This window comes from Suricata suricatta, chromosome 11 (assembly GCF_006229205.1).
Source record: "Suricata suricatta isolate VVHF042 chromosome 11, meerkat_22Aug2017_6uvM2_HiC, whole genome shotgun sequence".
Classification (NCBI taxonomy): domain Eukaryota; kingdom Metazoa; phylum Chordata; class Mammalia; order Carnivora; family Herpestidae; genus Suricata; species Suricata suricatta.
Genome location: NC_043710.1, coordinates 10,321,466 through 10,332,592, shown reverse-complemented (window position 1 = coordinate 10,332,592; position 11,127 = coordinate 10,321,466). Strand labels below are relative to the sequence as shown.

Here is an 11,127-nt window from a genome sequence, read left to right as displayed (position 1 = left end):
GGAAGAACTTGAAGAGCAGAAGGAAGATTTCTCTCCTCCACTGCAATGTGCAGATATATCTGATCAGTATGTCATACACCTGAAGGTAAGGTAATGTGTGTCAAATTCACATCAATTTTTTTAAAAGGGCAAAATTTATGGATTTTGTAGACTTGGCAGTACAAATTAAATTAATTCAGTAGTATTAAAAATAAAAGTAAAACTGGGGTGCCTGGGGAGCTCAGTAAGTTAAGCATCTGACTCTTGACTTCAGCTCAGGTCATGATCTCATGGTTTCTGAGTTCAAGTCCCATGTTGGCCTCTGTGCTGACACTGCAATCCCTCCTGGGATTCTCTCTATTTCATTTTCTCTCTGCCCCAGCCCCACTCTCCTTCTCAAAATAAATAAGTAAAGTTAAAAAAAAGCACAACTGTTTTCTGTCTTTTCTGATGTGGAGAACAAAAGCAAAAGGAAATATAGATAAAACTAAATTTCCTTATAACTTGTAGCTCACTGACAAATACTTGAGACAGGAAGTGTTTGACATTCCTCCAGGAACTCCTTACTGTCTCAGTGTTAACACCTTGTTAGAGGCAAAAACAACCCTAATATGACAACAATCCTGGAAGTCTTCTTTAACGTGTGAAAATTCTTTTTGGAAACTTCCTTTGTCTCTGCCCCTCCCAAATTAAAGTATATAATCAATCACATCTCCCAACCCCAGTGAAGCTCTTTCTGCCCACAGGTCCGATCCCTGTGCTTTAATAAAATCACCTTTTTGCACCAAAGATGTCTTTAAGAGTTCTTTCTTGGTTTTCAGCTCCAAGCCCCACAACCCCTCATCATCCCCAAGCCTCATCAGGTATAGTGTAAGCCCTGGCCTCTTTGTTTTTGTTTTTGGTAATGCAAATACCTAACAACTTAAGCTTTGGTTTGAGGAGGCATTCTTTCAAAGAAGGACCCACTTCCAACACAGCTATCTAGAATAAACACACTGCCAACCACATGGTAAAGAGCCAGTCCCCTCTGTACTGGCTTCTTTGTTTTAGAGATCTTTGGTGATTTTCCTAACTGATGTCTTGGGCTGCTTGCTTTTTTCTCTTTTCATGCTTTAAATTCCTGTTCTTCTATTTTAAATTCACCAGTAAAGAGGGAGTCTCCAGATCCTGGGTGCTCACCTTGTCCCCAATAAAAGCAGAACCCCAGACCGCTGCTCTCTCTTTCTTCCCCACCTTTGACTTCACAACGTGACCTCAGTGTTCTTTGTAATTTCCAGGTCTTTATTTTCAGTTTCCTGATGATTGCTGCTGAAGGATGTCTTGCAATCATAATAACCACAAAGGTTGGTCCAGATCTAACATTGGTTTGGAAAGGGGGGACATCTGTGGGGAGCTCCCAGAGGCCCAGATGAGTGTCCCCAGGCACTTCTAGCCAATTGCAATACTATAGATGGACTGAGACCATACAAAGACCTTATTACCCTGGAACTTCCTGGTAATAACAAGATTCACACCAGGTAGGAGGGATTTGTCAGTATGAGACCCAGAGTAACACACCTGTTCCGAGAGAGTAGGATTCTGTGGGATTGCTGTGTAGGTTATAACCTAAAGCCAAAGTTGTCCCCGAAAGCACCTTATCATACTGAAAAAGACTTGCTAGTCCAAATAGGGACAGTAGAGGGAGCACTTTCTCAGGAGAGTGGATATGGCTGGAAATCCGCCTACAAGGATTCCAGAGCTGTAGGAGAATTCGTGAATTATTCTAATACATAACCATCATCATCACAGGGCTTTTGCTATTTAGGAAACACTGTTGGCTTTGGTTATGGAAGGTGATGTCTTTGCGAATCTGTGTGCCAGCCTGTAAGAGGACCAGCTAATGGGGGTGAGGAGGAATTTGGGCGAGAGATACTGTCTGCATAAACACAGCTCTTCACAGGCACACATGCCAGAAATAACTCAGATACTTCTTCTTTGTGGTGCATCCGGCCATAATTGGCCAGAAGAACACCACCATTTTCATTTAGTGAAGTGGGTTACAAGTGGTTACCATGGGCTACAAGTCCAGAAAACATCAACTTATGATAAAAATTTCCTCTGCAACCCAAAGTTTAATATGCAAAGTGTATGATGGAGTTAAAAATGTGATATAATAAAATCAACTTCATTGCTCATGTAAAATAACATAAAATAGAATTAATTAAAATAGAAGCTGATGAAGTTTTAGGGTGATGGTGGGGTGGTCCAGAGCCTACAGCAAAAAAAAAAAAAAAAAAAAAAAAGAATTCTTGAAGACATCTTTGTTGCAAAAAGGTGATTTTATTAAAGCACAGGGACAGGGCCCATGGGCAGGAAGAGCTGCACTGGGGTCCTGATGGGGAACTCATTATATACAGGTTGGGAGAGGGTCGTGGATACAGTACATTTCCAAGAAATTTTGGAAGCAAGGCTTCCAGGACCCTGAGGGGCTAGCTGTTGCTAGGGAAATGCCATTTATCACCATTTAACGAAACTTCCGTCATGAGAGCCCTCAGATGCATATCGAGGGGCAATCATGGAGTGTGATGGCCAACATATATCCTGGGACAAGTGAGATAAAGGAAGTAGACTTAACAGGATCCTTGAGGTCGGGACAATGCTAAGCCAAGGTTCTCTTTTGGCCCCAGCAAAGTGTCATCCTTGAGACAGCTGAGCTCCTAGAGGTTGGTACCTCTGCCGGTTTCAAGGACTTGTCAATGGGCTATAGGCAGTAAGGGAATTTAACTTTTCATTTGCCTTAGTTTCCCACATCACTTTGGCAAGAACTTAACCCTCTCCCTTTGTTGTTGAGCTGCCATGAGTGCCCGAGGAAGAGCACACATATTCCACGGGAGGGGGGGGGAGGCAGGATGGAAGGATGGAGAGTATATGCCAGCCTGTATTTTGCCCTCAGCTTGCCCTAACCTAGCTCATCAGAGGCTTCAGCTAAGCCTTTGTTTATGAAAATTTATAATTTGCATGCAGCTTCTACTACATAAGTCAGGGTAGTGCGTGATGTGGGAAACAAAGGTAGAAAGAAATGGCAGATAAAATTAAATTTCCTTATAACCTGCAGCCAGTTGACAAATACTTAAAGCAGGCAGAGTGTAATATTCCTCCAGGAACTCCCTACTGTCTTAATATTAATGCTTTTCTAGAGAGAAAAACAACCTTAGCTTGACACAGGCTAGGCCTGCAGGATCTTGTGAGTCTTCTTTAGCACGTGAAAATCCCTTTGGAAACTTCCTCTTGACTTTACCACCCCCAACTCCTAAGTATATAATCAGTCTATTCTCAGTCTGGTCCTGGGGCAGCTCTTTCTGCCCACAGGTCCTCTCCTCATGCTTCAATAAAATCACTTTTTTTTGCACCAAAGATATCTCAAGAATTCTCTCTTGGCCAACAGCTCTGAAACCCCACCACTCTAAAACCTCATCAGTGTGGGTCCCCGTCATTGAGGATCTGGCAAGCACAGAAAGACGTCTGCATGGTACTGAAGAGGAACACAGCAGTGGGGAGGAGCCAGTGTTGAGAGCACATGTGCCCTTCGGTACGGTCTTTATGTGTGAGGAGTGGAGTTAGATTATTATCTTAGGGATATATTACCAAGCTTGAGCACATTGCAGATACTCATCCGGAAGGTTGAGATAAGTCACAGGAAACAAATGGCCAACACAGGACTCTGGGCAATGTTTTCTTCATGCATCACACATCAGAGCAGGTCACTGTCTTTGAACACTGTAAATTAGAGACCACACCCCAGAAGGGACAATCACTCATTTGTGTGTACTGAGGAGATGCAAAGGTAGGAAGAAACCTTTTCTCATCTTTACCCCATGCTTTGTCTCTGAGAAGGCATCTTGGTGGGAGGCATACAAGTGTCTAGACTCTGGGGCTCTCTGTAAGTTGAGCTAGAGGAAATTCGTGAATGGAAAAATCTTGCTCGAAATCTTGCTGTGAGTGGACATTTGCATTTGCTTCTGGAATATGAGCCAAAGGTAAATATCTGGCTTTCAGTCTTACAAGGCTTAGACTCTGCTTTAGGTCAATAACTGTGTGCACATTGCCAAAGATAGGCAGCTGTATTTCCAACTAGATTATTCTGAGCTGACTGCTTGGGTAGGTATGGAAACCAGGATATAAGGAAAAATCTGGGTTATGCCAGAGACACAAACTCCCCTGTGCCTGGATTTTAATGTGGAACAAGGAAGATGTTTAAAAGTGAATCAGGGACGCCTGAGTCCATTAAGCGCCTGATTTTGGCTCGGGTCATGATCTCATGGTTTGTGGGTTCGAGCAGAGTGTCGGGCTGTGCTGATGTCTTGGAACCTGGAGCCTGCTTCAGATCCTGTGTATCCCTCTCTCTTCCCCTCCCCTGCTCACGCTCTGTCTCTTTCTGTCAAAAATGAATAAACAGTAAAAAAGATATTTGAAAGTGAATCAGTGCTGAGGGGGTACTTGGGTGGATCGGTTGATTGAGCAGCTGACTTTGGCTCAGGTCATGAGTCTTATGTTTTGTAGGTATGAGCTCTGCATGGGGATTGCTGCTGTCAGGATGCTCCTCTCTCTCTACACCTCTCTCTCTCTCTCTCTCTCTCTCTCTCACTCTCTCTCTCTCTCTGTCTCTGTCTCTCTCCTTCAAAAGTAAATAAATCTTAAAAAAAGTGAGTCAATTCTGAGAAGTGTTTTCTTTCCTGGTGTCAATAGCAACACAGGGACATTTGAGAGAGAAACAGCCCATGACTACAGGATAAACCTTCCTGAGAGGGAGAGCATAACCCGACCACACTGGCCAGGCACCTGGGTTCTGCCTCCCCAACGGCAGAAGAGTCTGCTGCTCTTCCTGAAGGGGCAGCCCCAGGTCTTAGGGGTGAGTGGACCCAAAATCAGGCTGTGGAGGAGGGAAAGGCTTCCTGACACAAGACTGGGGTTTCCTCACAGTATCCCAATTGTCTGTGGTCATGAACTGAACGGAACCATCCTGAACTGCACAGACCTTACAGATTCAGGAAGTGGAAAGAAATGGTGTAAAGCTGTCCACTTAATAATAATAAAAAAAACCCTCTCTACTTAGGTAGCAATTACATGAATAAATACTTTTAGACTGATGTCCTGCATTGGACAAGGACAAAGATTTGATACGTAGACTGTAACCTTCCTGGGACCTTCTCAAGCCTGGGGTCTCAGTGGTGGGAAAGAAGTGCACTGATCCAAAAGAGAGTCTTCCTCCTGAGAAGCTGCCCCTCATAGGATGTCTCTTACCCTCCAGGTGGCTCAGATGCTGATCGGGCTGATAACGCTGTGCCTGGGTGTGACAATCAGTCCTATATGTTCAAATGACTATTACCATCGATTTTGCCTTACCACTAACATAGGCTATCACCTATGGGGATCCTTCTCTGTGAGTATTAGTGATTATTCCACTGTTTCAAACAGTTCAGGTATCTGCAAGGCCTTTATCCTTCTCTCTCAAAAATCCATGCACTGCTGTTTAGGTCTTAAGCTTGGGCTGACTGGGTAGATAATCCTGGAAGGGGGGTGGGAGAAGCTAGGAGGATGGTGCAACCTCTGAGTGGATTTTCTCTCTTTGGTCAGTTCTTCATATCTGGAGCGCTGTCCATTGCTGCTGGAAGAAAAGTAACCAAGGGTTTGGTAAGTGTTTCATTGTTGAGGCTCAGATAGGACTAGTGAAACAAGGAACTGTTCAGCTACAAGGCTAAGGCACCTAGAACTTGCTGGTTCTCTAGAGAAGGACCCTAGAAGTGCTCTTAAAAGGTCCCTAGAAGTGCTTCCTCCATGGCACTCAGGCAAGAATGACGGGCTAAGCTCTGTGCTCCATGATGTTCCATGTGCCACACACTCAGTATATTAGAGCCTGAGGGAGTCAAAACCACAACTATACCAGAAGTTCTTCTTTAAACTGGGGAAGATCCCCAAGTAAATTCCCAAACTCAACTCAGCTGAGCTGAACGTCCCCAACTGACATGTCTAACCTGGGAAGAACACAAGAAAGGTTTGCAACAACTCTTCTCTCTTATTCTTTCTCCTTCAGATCCAAGGCAGCCTGGGAATGAATATAGTCAGTGCCACTGTAGCAGGCATAGGTGTAGGTGTGATATTTTTTGAAGAAATGATCATGCATGATGGATTCTTGTGGAACCCTTCCTTTTCAACTGCATTTACAGTAAGTATATACTGTCCCAGTCATGGAAATCTGCAAACTGATTTTGTCTGAATTTTTCTCCGTAAATTTTTACCATGGATCTGACCACGGTCATTGTTTATATAGATACTGGACACTCTCCTGAAGGCTAAGGGATCTAGCCCTTTGTGTCTTGATGGAAGTACTGAGAAAAAAATGTTAGCTTTTTAGTACCATTCGTGTCTGAAGATCCTAGTGTGTGGTCAGTAAGTGTAAAATTCTGCAAGAACTCAGTTCTCTCTGGGGCACTTTTCTCTTGACTTGAAAAGCCATCTGAAGAGAAAAGGGAAAACTACTGTTCCTGGTGCTCCATGACTTTCAGGGATTCTGAACAACTAACTGATATGACTGGGGGAGGGTGTGTTCATATTCTGAATTGTGTGGTACAACCAGAGTGAGGGAGAAGTTCAGGGGGTTAACAGTAGGCTGTCATGTGTCATAAGGAACAACTGTAGAGGGACCAAAGGAGACATATAAATCCCACAAGTCAACCATGGTCATGAAAGGTGGGGAGGAATCAGGCAAACAAACAACCAAAAATCAGTATGGACATGCCCAGACCTACCTGATGTTCTAGAATCGTGTGTAAAACAGTAGAATTCCAAGATATATTTTCAAATTGTTTGTTCAGTATATTTGAATTGGGAGAAAATTCAGGAATCCATGCTAAGGAAAGGGGCTCCTGTTGCAACGAGATGAACTAGTGCCAGATGTGAAATGCTGCTAACAATTCTTTCCCCTTACAATACCTACTTTTTCATCTTCTATAGCCTGTGGGGGTTTTCTGTGTGTTTTCCAGGGCATGCTAACTGGAATGTTGCTCTTGTCTCTGGTGGAAGGCTGCATTGCTTTGTCTCTCTCCATATTTGTGTGTAGGGCAGCCTGTTCTGTCAACAAGGTGAGTGTTCTGGGTCTTTATGGGTTCCCTTTCTCTCTCTCCTCCTCTGCTTATCTATGTGTGTGTTCTCTTTCTTTTTGTGGGGAAGATTAGGAAGAAGGAAAATGCTGTTCCATGTATAAAATCTTCATCATTTTGAAGGAAGTAGCACAGGTGGAGATTCAGGGAAATAGCCAACCACACTCAGCCAAAGAACTATCCCTAGACACTGAAAAGTCCTTTTTTTTTTTTTTTTTTTTTTTTGTATTAAGGTCATTTCTGGCATTGTTGAAAAGGTGTAAGGAATGAAAGGTTAAAGCAAGAATGGGAACCTAGACCAGGAAGTATCAGGATTCAGAAGGAAGGTGCTCAGTGATCACATGGTTCTAAAGCAAATGATATGATTTCTCTCCCTATTGCTGACTACAAGAATCTAATGTTCTGATTTTTCCACAGGTGGTGGTTTTCTTACCAAATAATGACAACATCCCCTCTCCTGACCATTTATATGATGAGATCGCATTTCAATAGAATCCTGTGGTGTGGCATTTCCAATCAGTTCAACCTATTTAGTCTCCTTCAGTTGGCTGTTCACCACAGGAGACTAAGACTGAGAATACATCTATCTGACTGTACTTAAGTTTATAGACTTGGAATCTTGTGGTGACAAAACACAGTTTAATAAAAACTTCTTTTATTTGCTGATGAGGATTATTCTTTTGATTCCTCACCATACCATTTACCAACTTTTCAAGGAATCAGGAAACAGTGTCCTTTTAAGGTCTCCAAATCTGTGTAAATGGAAATAAGTCATTTGATTCAGATTTTCCTGTATCAGTTCATGTCATGCCAAATCTTTCACCAGAGGAAAAGAGTCCATGTTGGTTCCTTCTCATTCCAACAGCTCTATGTGTCCCTAGTTTTTTTAGATTCTTCCCCACTGGATGAGGATCCAGGACATTTCTACTGCCAGTGAATTCTTAGCTGGTGTCAAGCAGGATATAATCTATATTTTCCTTCTATGTTCCTTGATCACACTCTCAGACAAGGGCAGTGTGGTATTCAGAATAATTGCTCCACTAAGCTCTTTAGATCCTGATTCCTAGAACCACGGAATGTTACATGGCAAATGGAAATCAAACATTGCAAAAAGAATTAAGAAGATTACTAATTCTGGACTGTCTCTGGGGCCCAATAGGATCATACGGGTTCTTAAAAGTAGATAAATTTTCTGGTTGTGGACACAGAGAGTGATGTGACAATCAAAAAATTAGGGATGCAGTGTGAGAAGGGCCTGACCCACCACTGCTGGCTTCGAAGTGGCCGGAGCCAAGGATTGTGATTATATTGGGTCCAAGAGATAATTCAGGAGAATCTCCCTATTTTTTTTTTTTTTGAGAGAGATGGCATGAGTGAACGAGGGGCAGAGAGAGAGAGAGTATCCCATAGTGGGCAGAGAGGGAGCTAGAGAGAGAGAGAGAAAGAAAAGCAAGGCTCAACTGAAGCAGGGCTCATGTTTACTTGAGGTAGGGCTTGTGTTTGTTTGTTTGTTTTTGCCCATTGTGGGGCTTGAGCTCACCTGAAGCAGGGCTCGAGCTCATGTGATGTGGTATTCAAACTCACAAGCTGTCAGGTCATGACATGAGCCAAAGTCGGATGCTTAATGACCATCTAGGCACCTCCGAATCTCCCATTTTTTAAAGTAAGATGCAAGCAACCTTTTACTGAGCAACCCTCACTCATCCTGTTTTAGGAGACACTGACTTGTTTTCCAATAATAAATGATGGATGACACAGATGTACACTGTGGGGAAAAAGTAATCATTTAAATCAATGATGCTGGACCAATAGTCTTAAGTGATCTTAAGGAGGGAGAAAATTGGACTCATAACTCACATCATAAAATAAGGCAATTCCACATGAATAATAGATTAACTTAGAAAAGAAAACCACTACAAAGTCTATAAGGCAGTGTAGAGTGATATATTACTATGTTGAGGCACAGAAAATTTTCTCAAAAAGATGCATAAAACTTGCCTGAAATATGTTTTATATGACCAGAGAAAAATTAAATTTTCAATTAAAAAGAAATATAAAGAGAGTGAAAAATCAAGAAGTAGCTTTCTAGAGTAGAATTGTAACACACAAAACATCAACAAGATTAATGTGCAGAATCTTTACAGAGTGCAAAAAAGCAAGTTACAAAACAAACTTAGAAAAGGGCAAAAAATATTAACAAAGGCTTCATAGAAGAGAACATGCAAATAACAAAGACACACAAGAAAATCTGTCTTATTAGTTTTCAGAGAAATGTCAATTAGGTCTATAGTGGGGCACAGCTTCCCACCAAATAGGGTACCTGGTAACTTGGCTTAACATGTAGACCAATGTGAATATTTACTCTTTATTTTGAAGGAGACATTTGATTAAAAAAACACTTTGGAAAACATTTTAAGTTTTCTTATAAGGTTACATACTGCATTTCCTAAGAACCAGTCCTTGCACTCCCAGGTATAGACCCAAGAGCACACTTGTACTCATGTGGAGTGGGAGTCAGTCACCTCAGGGTGTCCTCAAGGAAGGATGGTGATAGCAAACAATTTAAACAATGTAAATGTCCATCTATAACATGATGATATGAACAAATAAACAGATGGACACACCCACACGTACATACACGCAGAGAAAGGGAGAGAGGAGAATATATACACACTTAGGAGCATTATAAAGCAGTGAAAATTAATGAATCACAACTCCATGTGGCGACTTCAATGGGTCTGTGATGGGTGAGGTGAGGAAGGGGCCCTAAGTAGAATAAGGAGGGACACAGCAGTCAAAGGAAGTAGAGTAATGGCGCATATGGTCTCTCATCATGGGGAGTTGTCCAGACAATGGAGAGAGGGAATTCAGATTATTTCTGAAAATGATGATTAGGCCTACCCAATAATTAACATTTGAGATTCCTTCATTCTTTAAAAAAATTTTTTTTAATGCTGCTAATTTTTTTTGAGAGACAGAGAAAGACAGTGCAATCAGGGGAGGGGCAGAGAGAAAGGGAGACACAGAATCCGAAGCAGGCTCCAGGCTCTGAGCTAGCAGTCAGCACAGAGCCCGATGCGGGGCTCAAACCCACAAACCGTGAGATCATGACCTGAGCTGAAGTCGTCCGCTTAACTGACTGAGCCACCCAGGCACCCTACATCTGTGCATTTCTAAGGAGTATACCAATTGTAGGCAGGCTGATTGACATTTACTGTTTTCTGAGGAAACATGCTGGAGAAAGGGTGGTGTTGAGTCTCTAAGGGAAGGCCTTCTGGGAACACAGCCTGCTAGCCTCTCTGTGTCAGAGAAGGAAGGCACAATTCAAGCAACTGTTAAAAGGAGATAAATTGAGATACACACAAATCACTACAGCATATGCCTCTGTGGACAGAGATGTGGGAAGAAAATGCTTCTCAAAGCCCGGGGCATTCAAGGGTTAAGGAAGACAATGTCTTGGGGCGCCTGGGTGGCTCAGTTGGTTAAGCATATGATTCTTGATTTTGGCTCAGGTCATAACCTCATAATTCGTGAGTTTGAGTCCCATGTCAGGCTCTGCACTGACAGTGCAGAGGTTTCTTAGGATTCTCTCTCTCTTGTTCTCTCTACCCCTCCTCTCCTCTCAAAAATGATTAAAATAAAAAAGAAAGAAAGGCAATGTCTTGAAAAGCTCATGGTGGAGGCATCAGGGACTTAGTAGGGCCTTGAGCCAAATATGAAACGAGGGTTTCAGTTTAGGAATTCGGTAAGGGTGATTCTCCAGCAGAAACAAGTGATGTGGTCAGGAAGCCACCATCCAGATAGGCAGGTTTCATGGGCCTAAATAGTCCCTGGTTAGAAAACGGAAGCATTTATTATAGCATAGAATTAAAAATGGCTGGAGAGCACCCCCCCTACACTGTTGGTGGGAATGTAAACTGGTGCAGCCACTCTGGAAAACAATGTGGAGGTTCCTCAAAAAATTAACAATAGAACTCCCCTAAGATCCAGCAATAGCACTGCTAGGGATTTA

General features: G+C 42.6%; 1 protein-coding gene across 4 annotated transcripts; it reads left to right on the top strand.

Moving 5' to 3' along the window:
* The first annotated feature begins 3,644 nt into the window (after positions 1-3,644).
* Positions 3,645-7,779, top strand: LOC115271912 (membrane-spanning 4-domains subfamily A member 4A-like). 4 transcript variants are annotated; one of them, XM_029914886.1, is made up of 7 exons: positions 3,645-3,802; positions 4,705-4,867; positions 5,267-5,398; positions 5,593-5,649; positions 6,050-6,181; positions 6,999-7,097; positions 7,533-7,779. In XM_029914886.1, exons 1-7 carry the CDS (start codon positions 3,795-3,797, stop codon positions 7,605-7,607), a joined length of 666 nt encoding a protein of 221 aa, XP_029770746.1. In that variant the 5' UTR covers positions 3,645-3,794; the 3' UTR covers positions 7,608-7,779. The 4 variants fall into 4 exon arrangements, with proteins under 4 accessions (XP_029770746.1, XP_029770745.1, XP_029770747.1 ...); XM_029914885.1 differs by lacking the exon at positions 3,645-3,802 and adding an exon at positions 3,820-3,995; XM_029914887.1 differs by lacking the exons at positions 3,645-3,802; positions 5,593-5,649 and adding an exon at positions 3,820-3,995.
* Positions 7,780-11,127: the final 3,348 nt, after the last annotated feature.

Coding starts and splice junctions, on each gene's coding strand:
- LOC115271912 (XM_029914885.1), top strand. Junction 5,650..6,049: donor GAAAAGTAACCAAGGGTTTG/GTAAGTGTTTCA, acceptor TTTCTCCTTCAG/ATCCAAGGCAGCCTGGGAAT. Junction 6,182..6,998: donor CCTTTTCAACTGCATTTACA/GTAAGTATATAC, acceptor TGTGTTTTCCAG/GGCATGCTAACTGGAATGTT.